This window comes from Lithobates pipiens, unplaced genomic scaffold (assembly GCF_037356315.1).
Source record: "Lithobates pipiens isolate NorthernLeopardFrog02 unplaced genomic scaffold, aLitPip1_a1.2 Scaffold_17, whole genome shotgun sequence".
NCBI lineage: Eukaryota > Metazoa > Chordata > Amphibia > Anura > Ranidae > Lithobates > Lithobates pipiens.
In genome coordinates, this window is record NW_027507755.1 from 8,593,450 (window position 1) to 8,618,064 (window position 24,615).

Here is a 24,615-nt window from a genome sequence, read left to right on the forward strand (position 1 = left end):
CAGCCTACCCCCATGTGAATGAGTATGGGGTACATTGTACCCCTACCCATTCACCACAAAAAAGTAGTGTATTGTGAAAAAATACAGTAGACAGTTTATGACAAATCTTTTATTAAAAATATCTTCTTCTTCCTCTGGTCTTCCTACATCTTTTTCCGCATCTTCCTCCTCCAGGCTTCTCCTTCTCCCGCTTCTTCTTCTGCTCATCTTCTTTCTCCTGTCTTCTTTGTCCAGTATTCTTCTTCCTCTGCCGCAGCCCCCACCAACGACCCTCCTCCGATGCTGCGTCCTGCTGATCTGTCCATAACGATGTCAAGCATGTCTTAGATAATGATAGGGGCATGGCCATCGGATGATGTCACCCAGAAGCCCTTTCCCCTTGTGATGTCACAGACCCATCACGCCCTGGGTGGTGACATTACAAGGGGGCATGGCCCCTGGATGATGCTGTCTGATGGCCACACCCCATTGTTAGCTAAGAAATGCTTGACATTGGTACGGCAGATCAGCTGGACCCAGCATCGGAGGAGGGTTGTCGGCAGTAGCGGCGAAGAAGAACACCGGACAAAGAACACAGTAAAAAGAAGAAGAAGAGCGCAAGAAGTAGTGGGAGAAGGAGAAGAAGCACGGAGCAGGAAGATGCGGGAGAAGATGGAGGAAGAAGCAGGGAAGAAGAAGATATTTTTAATAAAAGACTTGTCAAAAACTGTCTACTGTATTTTTTCCCACTACACTACTTTTTTGTGGTGAATGGGTAGGGGTACAATGTACCCCATACTCATTCACATGGGGGAGAGACTGGGTTCTGGGGGGCCCCTTGTTAAAAAGGGTTTTCAGATTCCGATAATGCTTTTTGCAGAAATACAGGACATTATACAGGAGTTTTTTAACATGGGTTCCTATGGAACACATTCACATCAATGCATTTTTGTGCCTCTGCGTTTTTAGAAAGGGTCAGGGACTTTTTTTAAAGCAAAACAATGCTTTTTTTGTTCAATAGACCTGAATGGAGATGCTGCAGAAAAGCATGTAGTGCGTTTTTAGGCTTGATTCACATCTAAGCATTTTTAGTGCTTTTTGCATTTTGCAGATTTGCACTACAGTCCATCTAACATGGTTTCCTATGGAGCACGTTCTGTAGTTCAAATCTAAGCACTAAAAATGCATAGATGTGAATCCAGCCTTAGTGCACTTTTGATGCATTTTGCATTATTTAATCTGCCCAACAACAAATTGGCCAAATAAAAAGAAAAAAAGCATCAAAAACGCATCACAAACGTGCCAAAAACACATGTCTAAAAACGAAGAAAGCACTGCAGAAATGCTAAAAGTAACATGCATAGATGTGAATCGAGCCTTAGGGCTGGTTCACACCACAAAAATGCACTCCATTTCTGCATGCGTGTGTTTAATGCATTTTTGGCGCGTTCCAGTGCATTTTCTATGCATTTCCGAATGCATTACGGAAGCTTTTTTTCTTTCTTTCCCTGTTTTTTTTCCACTGTACAGGGGTCCTGTGCGTTTTTGATGCACTCGGGCCGATTTACACACACCAGAAACTGCACATAGCTGCACATTTTTGACTGCATGTTTACATGCATTTGAAGCGCGCTTGACGGCCACCTGACTTGCACTTTGCATGTGTTTTGTGCGGCATTTGCAGTGCATTTTTCAATACGTTTTTGGGCTTAGCTTAAAGAGGTGGAGTGCATTAGAAGCACGTTTGTAGCGTAAAAATGCAGCATGCTCTACTTTTTTTTAGCCGCACTGAACTGCACTGCAATGATATGAACTTTACCTTGATTTTGGGCTGTCGTTGGAGAGCAGTTCAAAATGCTTCCAACTGCGTTCGGTGTGAAAGGGCCTTCCAGTACATTCCGGTGGATTTTTAATGCGTTTTGCTGCTTTTCAGTACAGTCCAGTGCAGGAAAAATCCAGCATGTTCTACTTTTCTGGATCTGGAAAGCACTGGAACTGACTGCACGGGTGTGAACTATGCCATTGGAAACCATATAACCTACTTTCCATGTGTTTTTGATGCAGAAAAAAAAACACACTGGTCTGCATGTGGTGTAAACCCTTAAAATGGTTGTACACCTTAGACCTGAAATATGAACAAAGCATATCCCTCTATATTGTGTACGTGTCTCAATCCAGAGCGCAAAGTATCATTTCTGTTTGATGCTTCGTTCTTCTGCTATCTGCATGATCGACTTCTGACTAGTTTTCCTAACACCAAGTGAAAAAAGGTGATGGGAGAGCTCCAGCACACAGCCTGTGATTGATAGCCTCAGCTCTGTTCCTTTGTGCTGTGTGAAAGGGGGTGAGTTCCCTTCCCTCCAATCAGCTCTCACTGAGCTCTACAGAATATACCTTCAGCTCACTACCGCCTTGCTTTCTGAAAGCTCAGACAAGCTGCATAAATTCTGCACTCAGAACGGCTGTTGAGAAGAGAGGACTGCAACTAAACAGGTGGAATTGTTTCATCTGTGTACCACCCAAGGCCAATCACGTCACTGGGTATATGTAAGGATTTACAACCACTTTAACCACTTCCCGACCAGCGCACAACGATGTACGTCGACAGAATGGCACGGGCAGGCATATTGGCGTACAGGTACGTCCAATATTCAATGCCGCCCTGCCATCGAGAGCGCTGGTCGGGGCCTCCGTGAGTCCGGTCGCGGGACCCGCGGACTCGATCGCCGCGGGCATCCCTGCAATCGTCTCACGGAGCGGCCGAATGGAGGAAATGCTGTGTAAACAACATTTCTCCATTCTGCCTAGCAACTAGTGACGCTGATCTCTGCTCCATGTGATTGGAGCAGAGATCAGTGTTCACTAAATGAAAGCCCAACCCCCCCACAGTTAGTAACACACCCCTAGGAACACTTAACCCCTACACTGCCACCCACTGGTTAACCCTTTCACTGCCAGTGTAATTTACACAGGAATCACTGCATTTATATAGCAGTGATTACTGTATAAATGACAATGGTCCCAAAAATGTGTCAAAAATGTCCGATGGGTCCCCCACAATGTCGCAGTCACAATTAAAATCGCTGATCACCGCCATTACTAGTAAAAAAATAAATAATAAGAAATTATTAATTAAAATGCTATAAAACTATCCCTATTTTGTAAACGCTATAACTTTTGCGCAAACCAATCAATAATCGCTTATTGTGATTTTTTTTACCAAAAATATGTAGAAGAATATGTATCGGCCTAAACTGAGGGAAATAAATGTTTTTTTATATATTTTTGGGGGATATTTATTATAACAAAAAGTAAAAAATAATGCGTTTTTTTCAAAATTGTCGCTCTATTTTTGTTTATAGCGCAAAAAATAAAAACCGCAGGGGTGATCAAATACCACCAAAAGAAAGCTCTATTTGTGGGAAAAAAAAGGACGCCAATTTTGTTTGGGAGCCACGTCGCACGACCGCGCAATTGTCAGTTAAAGCGACGCAGTGCCGAATCGCAAAAAGTGGTCTGGTCTTTGACCAGCAAAATGGTCCGGTCTGCAAGTGGTTAAAGTAGAGATTTAAAATTCCACTTTTAGGACACTATCTGCAACAGAGGCTCACGAAGACCTGGCATTCCTGCCAGTATCTTACATGGCCGCCAGAGGCACGCCAGCAAACACAAATGTATGCACACAGCCATGCACTCTTCCGGCCTGGAGCCAAACGGCCTTTATAAGGGAGCCCTCTATGATTGGTGGTTGATCTTCAGCTCTCCAGTGCATTTGTTCCTGTGATACCCTTGCATCTGTGGCTACCCATTACCAATTCGGCTTGCCCTTGGACTTGGACCACGCTGGCTCTTGTCCACACCCGGTACCTTGGCTTTAAATTGACTTCTCCTGACTCCTGCTCTGCCTGAGTCATGCTACTTCCCACGGATGCCACCTGTCTGCAGACACTCAGACACTATACTGGTGTCTCACCTGAGTACCTGGACATCTCGTCTGACAACATCATAGTTGCCAACATTGTAAAAAAATGTATAGGGACGCTTTTTTGCCTGTAAGTGGAGTGTTATTATGATTAGGGGGCGGGTCATGTGTTTGTAGGCGTGACATAGTGGGGAAAGAAAAATGCGCGCTAAGCACGCCGTGGCGAAAATTGGGTGTGGCTAACACACAATATTGGGCCTAGTTTGAAGGGGCATGGCTCAAAGGGGTGTGGTTAGAGTCTGGGATGACCGTGTGATGGAGGGAGAGAGAGATGGAGGGAAAGTGGCGCCAGATCCTACACCACAATAAAATTATGTGTATTCCATAAAGTTTAACAATCAGCAGATAAAGATACTCCAAACCCTGAGATCCTATCAACCCTGGACAAGTGACTACTCTCACGGTGTGATATATTAATACACTCAGTATGCCCACTCTTTGGGTCCTTCCCCACTCCTCCTCTCCCTCGTAATCCCCTCTCCTCGATTTCTAGAAGTATTAAAGTTTAATTTTTGTACAACTGATGACACTGTAACCTGAACTTTACTGGCCTTGTTCTCTATTTCTATTTCCTCTGATTGATTATATTCTCCTGTTCTTTTTTTTTTTTTACATCTTATGATACTGACAACTATTTGATGTTACTTTTTTCTATGTATCTTTGAAGACTTTCAATAAAACATACAATTAAAAAAAAAAAAAACTCCATACACCAAACACCAGATAATCCAAACACCTGGTGTTAACGCTTCAATCATCCTGGCACCATGGTTGTTATGGTGTCATGATGATTGAAGCACATTCTTACATTGTAATATAAAATTAAATCATTCAACTCGCCATAATGCAGAATCAGTGGCAGCCCTGTGCGTGTCACCTGCCACCTAGCCTGCCACCAGATGCCATCACGTGACCCCAGCAGAGTCCGTCCTTTCATCAGGTGTCCCCAGCAGAGTCCGTCCTTGGACTGGGGGCTTGATCAGTCCTTACTGCTGCTGACTGGGGGAGTGCCGCCTATCAGTGTCACCTCATCAGTGCCGTCTGTCAGTGCCCATCAGTGCCACCTGTCAGTGCCCATCGTAGCTGCCTGTCAGTGCCATCTCATCAGTGCTCATCAGTGCCAACTCATCACTGCAGCTTATCAGTAAAGCCTATCAGTGCCAACTCATCAGTGCCCATCAGCACAGCCTATCAGTGCTTATCAGTGCTGCCTCTATCAGTGCCCATCAGTGCAGCTTCATCATTGCCACCTATTTGTACCACCTCATCAATGCCCATCAGTGCCCTTTAGTGCAGCCCATCAGTGCCCATTAGTGCAGTCTCATCAGCGCATTCATCAGTGAAGGAGAAAAACGTATTTGCAGAATGTTATAACAAATGAAAAAAGTTTTGTTTTTCTTTTTTTTGTTTTCGTTTGGCATCAGGTGTGAGAAATTCTTATTGCCCAACGCCCCAGACATACAGTTCTGGGCGCTGGACAGCTGATTTAAAAAAACTGTCTTCTAACTTTTTTAGCTGGCTCCTAAATTCTAAGCACAATTGACACGCTCTGCAATAACACATTTTACTTCTTTTTGGAAGGATTAGGTTTCTATTGCAATCTGGGGCTCCATTAGAGAGATTTCCCCTCACTTCCTGTCCTGCTGGCAACAGTTTCACCAGACAGGAAATAAAGGAACATCTGTAACAGACACAAACAGAAATAAAAACCTGACAGGGGTTCTAGCATTCCCCTACAAATTTAAAAAAAAGCATTCGTATTTTAGCCTGTGCTGCTGTTAAAGAGTTACCATCACCTCCTGTTTGGTAAAATGTCAGCAGTACAGGAAGTGAGGGGAAATCGGGGCCCCATTTAACAGTAAAAGACCTGACCGGTTCAAACCCTTCCCCGAAATGTCAAAAGCAAGGAAAAGGTTTTGGCTGAACATACTGTACAGTTTAAATTCTATTTATTTTATTTTTATATTGATGAGATAAAGCTGAATTCCACCTTCCAACAATGTAAGTATGTATATGCCACACACGTGGGGTCCCCTGGAGATTGGAAATCACTGTAGTAGTCACCGCTATTACTGTGATCAGCACTATGCTGGGACCGATGCCGAATAGCTGCTCTGCTACATAGTGAACACAGGGGGTCTACGGTCTACTGCCATTTACAGAACGCCTTGAGCTTTTGTCAATGAATGCAAGGTGTTCTTTGATTGGACGATGAATAGAGGCAGCCGGTGACATCACAATATCCCCTCCCCCCCATCCAATAACAGAATGCTTTGCATTCTTTAACATTCACACTTAGCATTTTCAGACTTTTTTTCTGGTACAAATAAATATATTTTATTACATTTTAAAAGAATAACAAAAAGCATCCAATCTGCCCACGCAGGGGCTTGGAGTGGCAACATAACTCAGATTAGTGATTTTCAGACATTTTTTTCAAGTGTTTTGTTTTTCAGGTGTTTTTGAGCATTTTTCGGAGCAGATTTGCAACTATAATAGGCGTTTTTCAGGTGTTTCTCAATTAAAAGGTGTGAAGTGCTGCTGAAAAGTGGCAGAGAGCTGCTGTTTGAGCAGAAATCGCACGACAAAACGATTGAAAAAAACTTTCATGTTGCTTTTTTTAAGGCGTCTATGGGGACAAAAATGCTAAAATCAGCATGAAAAGTAGCTCATGTACTTTTTTCAGTGACAGGTGTTTTGCTACAAGTGACAAAACGCTCAGATGTGAACAGGGGCCATTGAAATTAATGGGATTTTTTCTTGTTGAGCTTTTTTGAGCTTTGAGCTGAAAAAACACTCAAGTGTGAACGGGTTCTAAGAAAAATGCCAGGAGTACAGGCGACCCCCATGTTCACTATGCAGCAGGGCAGCCAATCAGCACAGGACCTAGAAGATAGGAGGGATCACTGTAGTACCGGTGTCTTCTACAGTGATTTCCAACCTCCACAGGGATTGGCCAGCTGTGGTGCATCCAAGCTGGGCCATTGTAATTGTGCTATATAAGTCATAGCTAGAATTCACCTTTAAAAGATCCTAAACATTCCATAGACATACCAGCACTGCGGCACCTTCGTATTCCAGGTTATTCATCCCGGAGACTCCCTCTGATTTATTACCTATATAAAACATTAATCAGTTATAAAGCTGCACTGATAGTGTGGTTGTAAATGGCAGTTCTGTGTTTCATTTACTATTAAGTTAATGTTTATAGTATTACTAAGGAACGTGCCCAAGCGTTACAGCATATGACTAACATTAAAGGCTCAGTTCACGAAAAGTGCATGAGCTGTTAAACATAAATGTCCTCTATGTCTTCACATGAAATAGATATTTACTTAAAGTTTAACTAAAGGCAAACTATTGTTAACAAGCACTCTCTATCTTTGCAGATCTATTGGGACTCTTTAAAAGCCTATATAAAAGGCTTATTTATTTCTAAAAATTAAAAAAAAAGAAAAAGAGATCTAGGGCTTGGGAACAATCTGCGTTTGAAGATGTTCTACAGACAGAACTTCAATATATAGCGAATCCCACTATAGAAGCTCAACAGATGTGGATCCAAAAACAACAGACATATGCCAATATTTCCCGTAAAAAAGCAGAACAGGAACGTTTCTTTCTTCAGCAACCTTATTTTGAGGATGGGGAAAATACGGGCCATCTCTTAGCAACAATAGTAAAAGCTCAAAAAAAAAGTGTCATTAGTGGTAGAATTGCAAGTATCCCCAAATTGCACGTACTACCGCAGAGATATCATCTGTGTTTTTGGATTTTTTTTAAAAACTTGTATAGTAGTAAAGTATCTTATAAAGAGACCGAAGTGAAACTTTTTCTTAATTCCATTACGCTAACAGAATTGTCTGCAGCTGACAGAGAGGCACTGGATAAACCTCTGACTTTAGAAGAACTCCAGTTTGCTTCTTCCGGTATGCCTAATAATAAAACCCCAGGTGCAGATGGGTTACCAGGGGAGGTCTATAAAATATATGGAGCTAATTTGTTGCCTTAAATTTTAGAGGTACAGTGCCTTGCAAAATTATTCACTCCCCTTGGAATTTTTTGTGCTTTGTTGCCTCACAACCTGGAATTCACATGGATTCTTTGAGGATTTGCATAATTTAATTTACAGAACATGCCACAACTTTGAAGATACTTTATTTTTTTTATTGTGAAGCAAATAACAAATAGGACAAAATAACAGAAAAAGTCTTTAAACAAGTGGGGAAAATTTGGAGTAAGTTACCTCTAACAGTAGTTGACAAAGCCAATCTGATAAAGATGTTTTGGATGCCACAACTACTATACTTTCTACATAATTGTCCTGTATGGTTGCCTCAGAAATATTTTTTAGACAAGTAGATACTTTGTTTAGAGATCTTATTTGGAGATATAAATGCCCTTGGATTAAACTGGGAACTCTACAGTTGCCTAAGGATGAAGGAGGTTAAGCTGTTCCTAATGTCTGGAATCACAACTTCAGCAAATATATGGTTGGAATGATATAAATCGAGAGGACAGCATATTATATTTTCCCAACTGCCAATGGATCCCCCAGTGCAGCTAATAGTAGCTTATCACTTCCATAGTAAACACTGTTTTCCCACATTTCATTTCATTTATAAAATTTGGACTACTGTCAAACAAGAAACTTTTGATGAGGGATATACCTAATGTATGCCCATGTGGAAAATTTGCAACTACCTAAGGTAGCAAAACTCGAAAATTTTGACTCATGGAAGAGAGCCGGTATTGTGTTACTTCATCAACTTTTTGATAACGAGGTTCTACAACCATCTGATATATTGGCAGAGAAATATCATCTGTCTAATAAATTTTTTTTTCAATATTTACAGTTACGGCATGCTCTGCAGAGTCAGGCCACGACCTTTCAACTAAAATATACTCCATCCTTAATTTTAGCGATGGCAGTAACTATAAGACACTCTAAACAGGGACTTATTGGGGATAGGTACTCTTCCCTACAAAGGACAGTTGGAACTAAAATACAAGATGGTAGTCTTGGACGATGGCGTAGAGACTTGGAGACTCTTAGTGATTGGGAGTGGGAGCAAGCTTTGAAGAATTTATTCAGAGTATCCTTATCCTCCTCAAAATGTCTGACCCAATTATTCATTATTCATAGATCCCACTATACTCCCTTAAAGTTACATTCTTGAGGTAAAGCAATTACACCAAATTGCCCAAGGTGTACTAATGATCGGGTACACTTATGCTATGGCGATGACCCAAATTGCTTTGCTACTGGGTGTTTGTATTTGATACCTTAAATACCCTACTTTCTACACAGATGCAGCCTAATCCAAAAATCGCATTGCTAGGGATTGTACTGGAAGACACTCTCCCAGTTGAAATGCATGTGATGTGGTTAAGATCTATGTATATAGCCAGTAAACTTATATTACAAAAATGGATATCAAACTTTGCCAAAAATAGCACAATGGTTAGAATTGATTAATTTTAAAACTGAGTTCCATCCAAAAATGGAACTTCCGCTTTAAAGAAAGGTGACCCCCTGACATGCCACATTTGGTATGTAATTTTTTTGGGGGGGGAGTGGAAACCCTCTTTTTAGAGGGTTCCCGCTCCCAATTCCTCCTGGCAAACCTCTCCCCCCTCCCTCTCGGCAATCATCTGGGACACATCACAGGTCCCAGATTGCCCGGCCAGTCACATCGCGTAGCCAAGCGCCCACAGTGACAAAGCCAGTGCCACAGAGAGGAGGGGGATATGAGTGAGGCTTCATTCCCCCGCATCGCTGGACCCTGCGACAGCTAAGTGTCCAATTATTAAAAGTCAGCAGCTGAAGTATTTGTAGCTGCTGACTTTTAATTCTTTTTTTTAATTGTAACTCTGCTTTAAGTTAAAAAAGGGAGAAATTGGCATATAAACATAGGAGAAGCCCTAAAAAAAATTTTTTTTTTAAATTGGTCCTGGTGGTTAGTTTCTAACTTAGTTGAGTAATTTGTCGACCATAATAAAGATGTTGAAGAAAGTTAACAATGAGATAGATCTTTGGAGGGGGATAACTGAATATGCATATGTATGTTGTTAAGGTATAGTAATCTGATTGAATATAATGGTTAGATTTATATGTCATTAACCTTATATAGGAAAAAGGTAATCATTGAGTTTGATGTGATAAGAGGTCTTAAGTAACAGTCAAGGTATAATCTTGACAAAAAACAAAAAAAGTGTGTTTTTTTTTCTTTGTTTTGTTTTTTCGTTGTTGTTTGTGGGGTTAGATAAATTGGAAATAAAGTAAAAATTACTTTCGTTTTGGCTAGAGTGAAGAAAGATTATAACATTTGTTATTGCTGTCTGTGCCCCCTTTTCCACTTTCTCTATTTGTCCTGTTTACCGTTATCATTGAAAGTAAAAGTAACAAAAAAATCCCAAATTTTGGGGATGTCCCCATCAGGGGCGTAACTAGAAATCACAGGGCCCCATAGCAAAATGTTGTATGGGCCCCCCCTGCAAACAGCCCCCCCCCCAGTAAATTCATTCATCAGTGACCGTAACCAGTAAAATCATTCGACCGTGACCAGTAAAATCATTCATCAGTGACCGTGACCAGTAAAATCATTCGACCGTGACCAGTAAAATCATTCATCAGTGACCAGTAAAATCATTCATCAGTGACCGTAACCAGTAAAATCATTCGACCGTGACCAGTAAAATCATTAATCAGTGACCAGTAAAATCATTCATCTGTGACCAGTAAAATCATTCATCAGTGACCGTAACCAGTAAAATCATTCGACCGTGACCAGTAAAATCATTCATCAGTGACCAGTAAAATCATTCATCTATGACCAGTAAAATCATTCATCAGTGACCGTAACCAGTAAAATCATTCGACCGTGACCAGTGCAGGACATTAATACAATTACAGTGACCAGTGCAGGACATTAATACAATTACAGTGACCAGTGCAGGACATTCACCCCCCTCCCCCCCGCCATGCTGCATATTATAAAAATCAGTTAAACTCACAGACAGTTCAAAATGTTTAGACTGCAGTCTGGCCCCATCATTGCATCAGCTTACTTTAGCTTGTACAGTACCTCTGTCTGATTGCAATGAATGGTCTGCAAATTTTGCAAGTGAGGGTGAGTCTGGTTCCTCCTCGGCGGTGCTGCCTGGTTCCTGTGTATGCAGGCTGCAGTAGCTCTGCATTGACGCTCCGCCCATCGAGCCTCCGGCCGAGTGACGTCACGACGCTGGGAGGGGGCTGACGCCGGTGTTCTGGGCAGGACAGAAGCTTGCCAATGCATTGCCGAGCCCCGGACCGCTCGGCAGCGGCCCCAATTCGGCAGCAGTTCCACTAGGCTTCGGGCCCCATAGCGACTGCGGGCCCCATAGCGACCGCGTGGGTTGCTATGGCGGTAGTTCCGCCACTGGTCCCCATATAAAGTAATGCGGGGGAAATCATTCAATGGGGACACTAGTTCTGGTGAGCTGGGGGGGGGACTTCCCATAGTTGGCAGGGGTTTCCTCCTCACTTCCTATTTTGCCTATGGAACAGGAAGTGAAGGCAAATCTCCACGATAACACAGATAGCAAAAAAAAAAAAAAAAACTGATGGGTCACTGCCCTCCCTTACTCTATCCAAATAAAAAAATAAGTTTTGCCTACATCTGGGGTACCAATGTTCACCATCACTGCTCTAGTCCATTAGTAAGTCAACCCCTGAAACATTCTAGTCCAGATTTAATCAACCTCTTTATCCCTGATGAACCCTTAAACAAATTTTCAGGTCTTGGGAAACCTATTCTAAAACCAGTTTAATAAGTGTCAGTGGGAAAAATGTCCCTAACATTGGTGGCCAGTGGGAAGAATGCCACTCTTTAAGTGGTGGTCAAATTGCTACACTTTCAGACTGCTAAGAAGATCATTGGTGTCATTCGATTGTCTACGACAAGTGGCATTAGCCCTGCAACTAGAGGCTAGAGGCCTAGAGGCGATTCAGTTCGCATTGTACAAGTATTTCATTTATTCATTCATTCAACTATGCAGGAACCTTAAGATGGGAGGTCCACCAACCACATTTCAAGGAAAACCCTAGAAACCTCTGGAGGAACCCTAAAGTTCCACAGAGCCCTGGTTGAGAATGACTGATCTAAACTATAATCAATCGCTTAGCATTATTTTTTTGGCCAACATATTAACACTTGGTTTGTCCTAAAACATTTGAATTGATGCTTGTGAAGAGAATATCAAAACTAAAGTGTCCTGAATATTTTCTCCTTCAGGCAAAGGTATCATGTTGCTCATCCCAGATCCCATCATAAACGCCACAGTGATGCAGAATGTACTCCTGTCCGTCGACTACACCTGTAATGGAACATCATGGATTCAGTGGCAGTTCATGTCCAGCTGGAAGTCGCAATGCATCATAGAGTGGAAGACGAACTCTTACATCAACATCTCCAGTAGTTACAGTGGGCGCGTTCACAACTACGACAATGGCTCTATACAGCTCCTGAACGTGGAGGTCAGAGATTCTGGGTTCTACATGATCACCCTGAGCGATGAAATTGGCAACATCAAACAGAGTACAATCATCCTCAATGTCCATGGTAGAAGCTGTCCTTTGATTTCTGATGATTCTTTTAGACATTACTCAACTTACTGCCTATTGTATGTCTTATTCACATCTCTCTCCTTCCAGAGGTCCGCTATGAGGAGTTATATTTTGTGGCGGTGTTTATAGCATTCCTGGCTGCTGGGTCGGCAGTTTTAGTCTGTCTCATGTGGGTGTGTAATAAATGCATTAACATCTGCCAGAAGAGAAAACAGCACCGACGAGGTAACGCAGTCTTGTACTAGAACACAGTTGTGTTTTATATTAGTATGTGTTGTTTTGTTGTGTATATGTGTCTATGCATTACCCCAGGCCAGGGTAGGACAAAGTTGCCCCCTGGGCTATTTCTAATGAGATAAATTGCCAGTGGCTTTGAGTAGCTCACTAGTCAACCATTGATCAGAGCGGGACCAGGGCAGGACTTAGGGTGGTGGGGGTCCCTGGGCTTGAGTCACTTTCGGCCCTACCTTCTATACATTACCGTATTTATTGGTGTATAACACATGCCGGCATATAACACGCATCCCAAGTTGAGGAGGGAATTTTAAGGTAAAAAACTTTTAGGAGGGAAGTTTAAGGAAATAAACATACATTTAAATGCCCATCAATGCAGCCTTATCAGTGTCCATCTGCAGCCTTGCCCATCCATCTGCAGCCTTGTCCAGTGTCATTTGCAGCCTTGTCAGTGTAGTCTTGTCATTTGCAGCCTTGCCCCAGTGTCATTTGCAGCCTTGTCATTTCAGTCTTGAAGTTTACAAATGGCGCCACCGAGATACAGAGTCCTGTGTATCTTGGCGGCTTATGGGTCCTCTCTGTGGCTCTCGGGTCCTCTCGCAGTCCCGAGCGGAGCCGAGAGTAGCCGAGTGTACTCGGCTCTGCTCACAGTCACGCCCAGTTGCTGTGTTATGTCCATCATAGGGCGGGACTGGGCGGGACTGTTGGCTATGTATCTCGGCGGGGCCCACTGGGCCCCCTATTGGGTGGGGCCCATGGGCTTGAGCCCAGTCAAGCCTTATGGTAAGTCTGAACCCTGAGCGCGACACATACTGGGAATTATATACGATGCGAGTGACCAGCCGGCATGATGACCACCGGGCTCGTGCGGTCACTCATGATACAGCGAAAATCGGAAACTATGTGTGTAAACACAGAGATCCCGATTCTGTGAGGGGAGAAAAGAGAGAGATTCTGTTCATACAAAGTATGAACAGCAATCTGTCATCTCCCCTACACAGCCCCTCCCCCCTCCAGTTAGAACACACACTAGGGAACACATTTAACCCCTTGATAGCCCCCTTGTGTTAACCCCTTCCCTGCCAGTGACCTTTTTACAGTAATCAGTGCATTTTTATAGCACTGATCGCTGTATAAATGCCAATGATCCCAAAAATGTGTCAAAAGTGCCCGATGTGTCCGCTATAATGCCGCAGTCCCGATATAAATCGCAAATTGCCTCCATTACCAGTAGAAAAAAAAATAATAAAAAAATTGTTTTAAATTTATCCCATATTTTGTAGACGCTATAACTTTTGCGCAAACCAATCAATATACGCTTATCATTTTTTTTACCAAAAATATGTATAAGAATACATATCAGCCTAAACTGAAAGAAATTAGATTTTTTTTTTTAAATGGGAATATTTATTATAGCAAAAAGTGCAAAATATTGTGTTTTTTTTCAAAATTGTTGCTCTATTTTTGTTTATAGCGCAAAAAATAAAAACCGCAGAGATGATCAAATACCACCAAAATAAACCTCTATTTGTAGGAAGAAAAAGGACGTAAATTTTGTTTGGGTGCAACGTCACACGACTGTGCAATTGTCAGTTAAAGTGACACAGTGCAGAATCGCAAAAAAGGGCCTGGTCATTCAGCAGCCAAATCTTCTGGGGCTGAAGCGGTTAAAGTGTTACTAAACCCAGGACCCCACATTCCCTATATCTGGTCTCCCACAGTACACACAACAAGGAAATGCAATTATTCTAGTAAATATAAACTGCTAAATACCTTTTCTCATTAGCATTTAGAGCAGAGAGTCTTGTGCCTTCTATCAGTGTCTGGTTAAAGCAAGAGATTTCGTCTGGCTCAAATGATTGCTGAGAAACCAATTCTAGGGCTTTATTTAGAATTAAGGATCAGCGGTATGATTTTACCAAATCTGATTCGCTGTGAAATTTTTCATGTTGCCTTCAATGGAAATAACATCAAAATGTGCCTTATGGTCAGCCTAGGTGAGATTTGCAAACAATAAAACAAAAAAAATTTAATTGCTCTGTCTTTTTTATCAAGTAGTCATGTCATTGAGGCCGCGTACACACGCAGGGACTGTTCGCTCAACTTTGTCCGTCAAACAGTTTCAGCAAACAGTCCGCTCAAAATTAGCATGGACGGACTTGCCCACACACGACGAACGAACAGTTTGCTGAAACCGTGCGCGATGACGTGAACGGCACGTACGACGGGACGGAAAATACGACGTCCTATACACTGCATTACAACTTTCGGCGTGTAAATCCTTTCTGAGCATGCGCGGAACTTAGTTTGACGAACAAGCCTACACACGAGGGGACTGTTCGCTGAAACCAAGTTTCAGTGGACAGTTTTTCGGAATTTCCGAAAAACTTTGTTCAGCAGACTGTTCGCTGAAACTGTCCGCTGAAAGCCCACACACGGGCGGACTGTCCGCCGAAACACTGTTCAGCGGACAAAGTTGGGCGAACAGTCCCCGCGTGTGTACGCGGCCTGACACCTGACACTTCACTGTTTCTTTCTAGCTGCTATTCAATAGAGAAATACAAGCGAACAAAAACCTAAATAACCAAGTATTCTGTTTGTTTTGATTTGTATGAAATATGTTCCTCAATATTATGTATTATATATGTTATGTTAATATATATTAATATATGTTAATATGTTCATATTAATATTATATATATATTATGTATTATATATATATAATACTATGTTCCTCAATATTAAACGCCATCTTCCCAGCCAGGCATGTACTGGCCATTGGGACTACCGGGAGTTTCCCGGTGGGCCGATGGCTCAGTGGGCCACTCTGATGTAAGGGGGTGCTGATGGGACACTCTGATGTAAGGGGGCTGCTTATGGGACACTCTGATGTAAGGGAGTGCTGATGGGACACTCTGATGTAAGGGGGCTGCTCATGGGAAACTCTGATGTAAGGGAGTGCTGATGGGACACTCTGATGTAAAGGAGTGCTGATGGGACACTCTGATGTATGGGGGCTGCTCATGGGACACTCGGATGTAAGGGGGCTGGTGATGGGACACTCTGATGTATAGGGGCTGCTCATGGGACACTCTGATGTAAGGGGGCTGGTGATGGGACACTCTGATGTTAGGGGGTGCTGATGGGACACTCTGATGTAAGGGGACTGCTCATGGGACACTCTGATGTAAGGGGGTGCTGATGGGACACTCTGATGTAAGGGGGTGCTGATGGGACACTCTGATGTAGGGGGGTGCTGATGGGACACTCTGATGTAAGGGGGTGCTGATGGGACACTCTGATGTAAGGGAGCTGCTCATGGGACACTGTGATGTAAGGGGGTGCTGATGGGACACTCTGATGTATGGGGGTGCTGATGGGACACTCTGATGTAAGGGGACTGCTCATGGGACACTCTGATGTAAGGGGGTGCTGATGGGACACTCTGATGTAAGGGGGCTGGTGATGGGACACTCTGATGTATGGGGGCTGCTGATGGGACACTCTGATGTAAGGGGGCTGCTGATGGGACACTCTGATGTAAGGGGGTGCTGATGGGACACTCTGATGTAAGGGGGCTGGTGATGGGACACTCTGATGTAAGGGGGCTGGTGATGGGACACTCTGATGTAAGGGGGCTGGTGATGGGACACTCTGATGTATGGGGGCTGCTGATGGGACACTCTGATGTATGGGGGCTGCTGATGGGACACTCTGATGTAAGGGGGTGCTGATGGGACACTCTGATGTAAGGGGGTGCTGATGGGACACTCTGATGTATGGGGGCTGCTGATGGGACACTCTGATGTAAGGGAGTGCTGATGGGACACTCAAAATGTAAATGGACCAGTCTGGATGAAGTCCAGGGCCAAATTTCTGTCCCAGTCCAGCCCTGTTCCCAGCTAACAAGGGGCCTTAATTTGCACAAGAATAGTTGTAGGCTGGTTGAAAAGACCTTCCCTAACCATAGACAGGTTATCTCTATTCCACCTTTAAAAACCACCTTAAGGTGATATTAAACCCAAAAGCAACATTTATTATATTGCAGATTACCATTTCCTTGATGTGATGGCTACATTAGTTTCCTTTTTTTTAGACTTTATGTTCTTTATTTTTAACTGGTGATTCAGCCAGCAGGTCTGTTGTTCTTCAACAGAAAAAACTGTCTTGAAAATGTAGCAGTTAGAGGTGTTAAGACAAACCATTTATCACTGGCAGGGGTGCTTAGAGTGATCAGCTTTTATTTCTGTAAAACTTTTCTCCCAAAAGAAAAAAAACTGTTGCTATAACGCTTATAAATATTAGCTGGAGTTTGGCTTCAATTTTTTAGTATGCCTTGTTTTTTAATGTAGACTTTTATTAAATCCAACCACAAATACAGAAAAACTAATAATGATAATCAAAGGTCCCATACATCCCCGACCCATGAAGTGACCAGTACGACAGCTACACAAACAACAATAGGCTGTGTAAGGAATCATCCATATCTACATACGGGGCGTACCATCACAGAATATTATCGCCTGCTGATTACCGGCTGCGTAGGAGGACCCATCATTTTATGTTTTAACAATAAACCAAAAGTATACAACTTCCAAAATGATAAGAGACAGAGAGAAGAAATACAATTATCATCATACGCGTATCATCAAGTACAGTAGGCTACCCCAGCGTAGACATGAGCAGAACTAAAAAAATTAGTTTTGGATAAATTCGTTACTAATTTTGTTTCATTATGAAATTCGTTTAGTTTGGTTTTAGAAATCGTTTTGTTTTTTTTTTGCAAAATTTTGTTTAGTTAAAATTTGTTACATTTATAAATTTTCTAACAAATTCCAACTTTTCTGAAAGATAAGAATTCAGATCGGCCAAAAAAAGATCAACCAATTCGAATTCTGTGTGAAGAGATATTAAGGCTTACTTGTAGGTGCTGGAAATATCTCCTAAACCTCCACGATGTCTACATTGCATGCGCACTTTAGAAACGGCAGATCGTGCCTTTTCTAAAGGGGGTCATGCCATGACTGACGGCTCCCGTGCGCATTACATCACAGGCTTCGGTTTCAGGTAAGTGACACATAATGGACTACTATGTGATGTATAGTAGTCCATTGTGCTTTACCTTTGCAGGGAAATAAAGCGGAAGTAAAACCCATCAGGGTTAACTTCCTCTTCAAGCAGCGGGCTGGGAAGCTGTCTGCCCGCCGTCCTTAACAACCATGAGTCATCATCTGTCAGCGGGCTTCCCCACTGACAGATAAATATAAAGATAAAAATGCCGGCAATTGCTCGGCAATAGAAAAATAAAAAATAAATGGCATGGGGTACCTCTTAAAATTCATACTAGACCCAAAGGGCCTGGTATGGACTGGGGGGGGGGGGGTAGCCCTACCCAATATTTTGCTTTACATTTAAAAAAATAAATAAACACGGCATAGGGTCCCCCCCAAAATCCATACCAGGCCCTTATCTGAGCATGCAGCCTGGCAGGTTATCACTCTAATTTAGTTAATAAAGACAGTTCAAAATTTATAGGCATGGCCCCTTGAAACAAATTTTTGTCAATACATTTGGAAGGCACAACACATTAGATTGCCAAATGGTAAGATGTATAAACCTCATTTTTTTGCCAATTGTCAGTCGATTGGTGTTGTGTATTATATGGAATGCCAATGTGGCATGTTTTACATTGGGAAAACCAAGAGGCCATTTTTCCATAGAATTAGGGAATTCGCGAATTAGGGATCATGTAAGGCTGGTCAATGCCAAGAAATTTGAAAGCCCCATAAGCTGTCATCTGGGGCTTTATCATCAATTCGACAGCACAAAGATGATGTTTTTTGCTTCGGAGCATACCCCTATCGAGGAAAGGGGAGGGGGATGTAGATAAGTTCCTTTTACAATGAGAAACTAAGTGGATTTTCAATTTATCTGCCACTAAACATCCAGGGCTGAATGATTCTCTCAGTTTCAAACCATTTTTTGAGTTTGATCTATTTAATTTATGGAGTCGATTTCTTCTAGTTGTTTATATTTTTTCATTTGTCGATGTGGAATAATATATGGGGGGAGTGGGCTCTTTTTTCCATGGTTGGTTATCTGTGTCTTTACAATGTATTGATTTTTTTTTGTATGAATTAAAACAATGTGAAGGTCTTTTGATGGTTGATACTTGTCTCTGCGTTTCCTGGTTCCTTGTAGACTATTGGGGCCCCTGGTCAGTCATGCAGAGTGGGTTGTCACACGGACACCCAGGGTATCACCGTGGGTGTGGGAAGAGAACCCCTTTGGGTTTTGCCTTGCACCTGGATGGCGCCAATTCTGTTCTCCCTTCCTCCTAATTTGTCCCTTCTCCCTATGTATATGAATTGTCTGTTCCTCTATTTAAAATTATAGATGAATTCCCTGCTCCCCTATTTAAAATTATAGTTGAAGGCACATATATGGACGGATAAGATTACAGGTAGAGTTGCCCTTTAACTAGGTTGACTGATACTGTTTTTCATTCTTGCCATCGTTGTTTTTATTGGCAGGGTGAGGTTGGCTGATAGAGCCTTGTGGTTGGTCGGCGGGTTGCTTCTCTATTGATTTGTTCCCATCCATTCTTCCCCTTGTCTCCCAAAACCATCACACTCGCAATGGGGGATTTGTGTCACAATCACCACTGTTTCGCGATGTGCGATTAGCGGAGATACGTGGTTAAGGGAATGAGGATTTTCTAAAGACATGGGTTGAGCTTGTCTGAAGTTAATTAATCGTATGCCCTGTACACACGCTTGGAAACGGTCGGACATTCCGGCGACAAAATCCGTCTTTTTTCCGGATTTTGGCCCAAACTTGTCTTGGATACACACAGTCACACAAAGTTGTCAGAAAATCCAATCCTTCAGAACGATGTGATGTAAACCACATACGATGAGACTATAAAGAGGCCAGTAGCCAATAGCTTTCGTCTCGTAATTTTTTCTGAGCATGCGTGTGTGTCGGAATTGTATACACACACAATCGGAATTTAAACAATTGGATTTTGTTATCGGAAAATTTTAGATCCAAATCTCAAACTGTGTGTGTTGGAAATTCCGATTTAAAATTTTTATAATGTTTATTTAAATCGGAGTTCCACCCAAAAGTGGAACTTCCACTCGTTTGTCTCCTTTCCTCCTCAGGTGCCACAATTGCCACCTATCGGTGTGGGGGCGGGGGGGGATAGGATACCTGCCTTTGACAGGTATACTGTTCCCACTTCCGGAAGTCCGGGCGCGGCCCATGACATCACCGTGGGGCTCCCTCCTCCTCCTCTCCCTGTCGCCGGGCCAGTAGGAGAGAGGATCGGGGCCTCGAGAATGCGCAGTAGGGTTCCTGGCGTGAAGCTGTAAGGCTACACTGCCGGGTACCCTTACCTGCAATGGCAGCAGCACTTGACAGCTGATGGAAACATGGCGACATCGTGGGACTCCAGAACAGGTAAGTAGCCTATTGTTAAAAGCCAGAAGCTGCAATATGTGTAGCTGCTGGTTTTTAACTTTTATATTTGTGGATGGAACAGCGCTTTAATAAAATTTTGTCAATTTTTGATTTTGTTTCATTTGATTAATTTGGCACCTTAAAACTTAAATTTTCGCAATTTATTACTAATATTAACCACTTTAGCCCCGGTAGGTTTTACCCTATGCCCTTGTACACACGGTCGGACATTCCGATGGAAAATGTCAGGTCGGACCGTGTTGTCGGATAATCCGACCGTGTGTGGGCTCCATCGGACTTTTTCCATCGGAATGTCCGACCAACAAAGTTTGAGAGTTGGATATAAAATTTTCCGACAACATGATCCGATCGGACTTTGTCTGATCGTTTGTAGAGAATTCCGATCGGACAGTAAGTGCCACGCATGCTCAGATCAAAGTACGAGAGCAAAGCTATTGGCTACTAGGCTGAACGTGGTCCAGTCGGAACGAACGAATGTCATCACACGTTCCGAACGATCGGATTTTCCGACAACGTTGTCCAACTGTATGTATGCAACACCAGTTTTGGACAAAATCTGTCAGAAAAAATCCGACAGATTTTGTGGTCGGAATTTCCGACCGTGTGTACAAGGGCTTAGACCAGGCCATTTTTGCGATACAGCATTACTTTAACTGACAATTGCACAACGCTGTACCCAAATAAAATTGATGTACTTTTTTTTCCCCACAAATAGAGATTTCTTTTGGTGTTATTATATCACCTCTATGGTTTTTATTTTTTGCCCCATAAACAAAAAAAAGCGACAATTTTTTATTTTCTGCTATAAAATGCATCCAATAAAAAAATGTAAAAAATCGAATTTCTTCATCAATTTAGGCCAATATGTATTCTGTTACATATTTTTGGAAACAAAATCCCAACAAGCGTATATTGATTGGTTTGCGCAAAAGTTATTGTGTCTACAAACTATGGGATAGATTTACGGACTTTTTATTTTTTTTATATTTGTCACTAGTAATGGCGGTGATCAGCGGTTTACAGTGGGACTGTGACATTGCGGGGGACAAATCTGGCACTTTTTGGGAACCAGTGACACCAATACAGTGATCAGTGCTAATAAAAATGCACTGTCACTGAATAAATGACACTGGCAGGGAAGGGGTTAACATCAGGGGTGATCAGAGAGTTGTTTCTAACTGTGTGGGGGATGGCCTAACTGGAGGAAGAGAGAGATCCGTGTTCCTGATTAGCAAGAACACAAGATCTTTCTCTTCCTCTCTTACAGAACAGCGGTCTACCTTGTTTACATACTTGAATTACATTAATACTTTACATTACCTTCTGCCTCTTCTGTTACCTGTCCAGGGCTCCCACGATATCAGCACCCAAAGCTGATCTCTCGGCTCTCGGGTGCTGCCACCGCCACCTTCGGTAAGGGTAAGGGTTCCCTACCATGCTGCGCAATCGGAATGGTCCCCGCTGTCTCTGGGACCCGTGTGTGTCCCAGCAGACAGAGTGGGGGGACAGGAGGAGGCATAGATTTCCGTGGGAGTCTATGCCCGGAAGTCGGTCCAAATACCTGTCTTAGACAGGTATCTGCACCCCTCTGAAATGTGCCATCGGAGGGGGGGAGGGTTCGGAAAAGCGGAAGTTCCATTTTTGTGTGGAACTCCACTTTAAGGGCTGCTCTGCCGCAGTACATGTACGTGAGGCAATCCTCAAGACCCCTTTCACACCAGGGCGTTTTGCAGGCGCTATAGCGTTAGAAATGGTGCCTGCAATCCGCCCTGAAAAAGCTGCACCATTGTCTGTAGTGTGAAAGCCCGAGGGCTTTCACACTACAGTGGTGCGCTGGCAGAACGTCAGGGAAAAGTCCTGCCAGCAGCTTCTTTGGAGCGGTGAAGGAGCGGTGTGTTTACCGCACCTCCACCGCTGCTCCCCATTGAAATCAATGGGGGCAGCGCTGTAATACCGCCTTTCTCGGCCGCTAGCAGGGGGTAAAAGCGCCCCGCTAGCGGCCGAAATGCGCCGCAAATCTGGCGGTAAAACGCCGCTAAAAGTGGTGTGATGTGAAAGGGGTCTAAGTGGTTAAGCACTGACCTTTGGTTCCAACCTCTACCCAGCTCCCAGTATGGCCCCTTTTAGAGAATATAGAGCCAAGTATAATTTTTTACTAAGTCATTTGTATGGAATTTGATAATGATAACAAGAAAAGCAATAAAATAGATCCCCCTGCAGCCAGCAACAATAGACCCCCAGCAGCAACAACAGATCTCCCAGGAGCCAACATTAATAGACTCTCTTGCAGCCAGCAACAGTAAGCCCCTCCCTAAACAGTAGATCACTTCCAGTGACCACCAGTAACAAAAGATCCTTCAAAAGATCCTGTAATGCATGTCAATAGGCATCATTTATTTGCAGCAATAGCTCCCAGATGCCACAACAACAGCCAGATTTTAGATGAACTCAAGGTAGATTTAAAAGTGTTGTTAAATGTATTTTCATATAAATACCTATATCCGCACACAGACTGGCAGAGGGAGGGCCAGCGCTTATTCCTTTTTTGGGCTCTATTGCTTTGCATAATACTGTCTCTAAATATGCTTACAAGAGGTCAGAGCAGAGGGATGTGCAGAGGGACAGTGTGCTGCTCCTTCATTGCCCAATCACAGGCTGGGGTAGGCCCTTGACCAAGCTGTATTGTTGAACTTCAAGAATTTCAAGACCTGGGCTGTTTTCTGGCAGGGGTGTCATATGCCACCTTTCACATGGGCAATCCCATCAGGTTCACCTGTCAGATCTTCAGGTGGACTTGATCAGACCCTCCAGTCTCTTCTATAGTGTGGCAGATGTCAGTGGACACGTCTGCTGACTCCTGCCACCATCCGTTACGATCCAGTCCACCAAAAACATAGATGGTGGTCCTATTCCCCATTCTTCTGGTGGATCAGATCAGATGGCATTGGATGGAAATGGACAGGTGGTCTGTTTCCATCCAATTGCCCCATAGAAGAGAGCGGGACTGTATAAGTGGTGATAGTGCCAAGAGCTTTGTGGAAGAAGACCACCTTCCCATGTCCCTGTTAGACTACACAATGGGACAATCTTCCTCTTGTTAGACTTTAAAGTCCCACAAGAGGAAAATCGTCCCATTGCATAGAAGAGAGCAGGACTGTGTCCATATCCACTCTGCATACCAGAGAGGAGAGGAACATATCTTCCGCCTGCTCAGCGGGGATCAGCAGGGAGACTTCCACTGAGCAAGCAGATTACGATTCATGGAGGCACCCATGTGAAAGAGGCCCTAATCATGTCTGGCTGAACACAATTCCAAATCCTCTAGTCTAGCAGGTAGCACAGTTCACATATACTTTGTTTTATAGTTGTCACATTTGATATTTCCTTCCATGAGAACATAAATTGGTCATCAGAAATCATGTTGGACATGCCAAACTGCAATGCACGAGTACAAGTCCCCTCCAATGTCCTTCAAGGGACGTGTATCTGCACATATACATACAGTGAGGGAAAAAAGTATTTGATCCCCTGCATTGGTTTTGTATGTTTGCCCACTGACAAAGAAATTATCAGCCTAAAATTTTAATGGCAGGTTTATTTTAACAGTAAGAGACAGAAAAACAACACAAATATCCTGAAAAAGCATTTTAAAAAGTTATAAATTAATTAGCATTTTAATGAGTGAAATAAGTATTTGAACCCCTATCAATCAGCAAGATTTCTGGCTCCCAGGTGTCTTCTATACAGGTAACGAGCTGAGATTAGGGGCACTTTCTTAAAGGGAGTGCTCCTAATCTCAACTTGTTACCTGTATAAAAGACACCTGTCTACAGAAGCAATCAATCAATAAGATTCCAATCTGTCCACCATGGCCAAGACCTAAGAGCTGTCCAAGGATGTCAGGGACAAGATTGTAGACCTACAAAAGGTTGGAATGGATTACAATACCATAGCCAAGCAGCTTGGTGAGAGGGTGACAACAGTTGGTGTGATTATTCACAAATGGAAGAAATACAAAATAACTGTCATTCTCCTTCGGTCTGGGGCTCCATTCTAGGTCTCTCCTCATGGAGTTTCAATGATTATGAGACGAGTGGGGAATCAGCCCAGAACTACACCGTTGAATCTTGTCAACGATCTCAAGGCAGCTGGGACCATAGTCACTAAGAAAGCAATTGGTAACACACTACGCCGTGAAGGACTGAAATCCTGCAGTGCTCGCAAGGTCACCCTGTTTAAGAGGGCACATGTACAGGCCCGTCTGAAGTTTGCTAATGACATCTGAATGATTCAGAGGAGAACTGGGTGAAAGCGTTGTGGTCAGATGAGA

At 43.0% G+C, this 24,615-nt stretch overlaps 1 protein-coding gene across 4 annotated transcripts in view; it reads left to right on the plus strand.

The window, feature by feature from the left end:
- Nucleotides 1-24,615, plus strand: part of VSTM5 (V-set and transmembrane domain containing 5) — a 92,771-nt gene that overhangs the window by 49,672 nt on the left and 18,484 nt on the right. For all 4 annotated transcript variants that reach the window (XM_077484979.1, XM_077484981.1, XM_077484978.1 and 1 more), the window contains exons 2-3: nt 12,235-12,561; nt 12,654-12,791. In XM_077484979.1, coding sequence (XP_077341105.1) covers nt 12,235-12,561; nt 12,654-12,791 — 465 coding nt within the window. The remainder of the gene's footprint in view (nt 1-12,234; nt 12,562-12,653; nt 12,792-24,615) is intronic.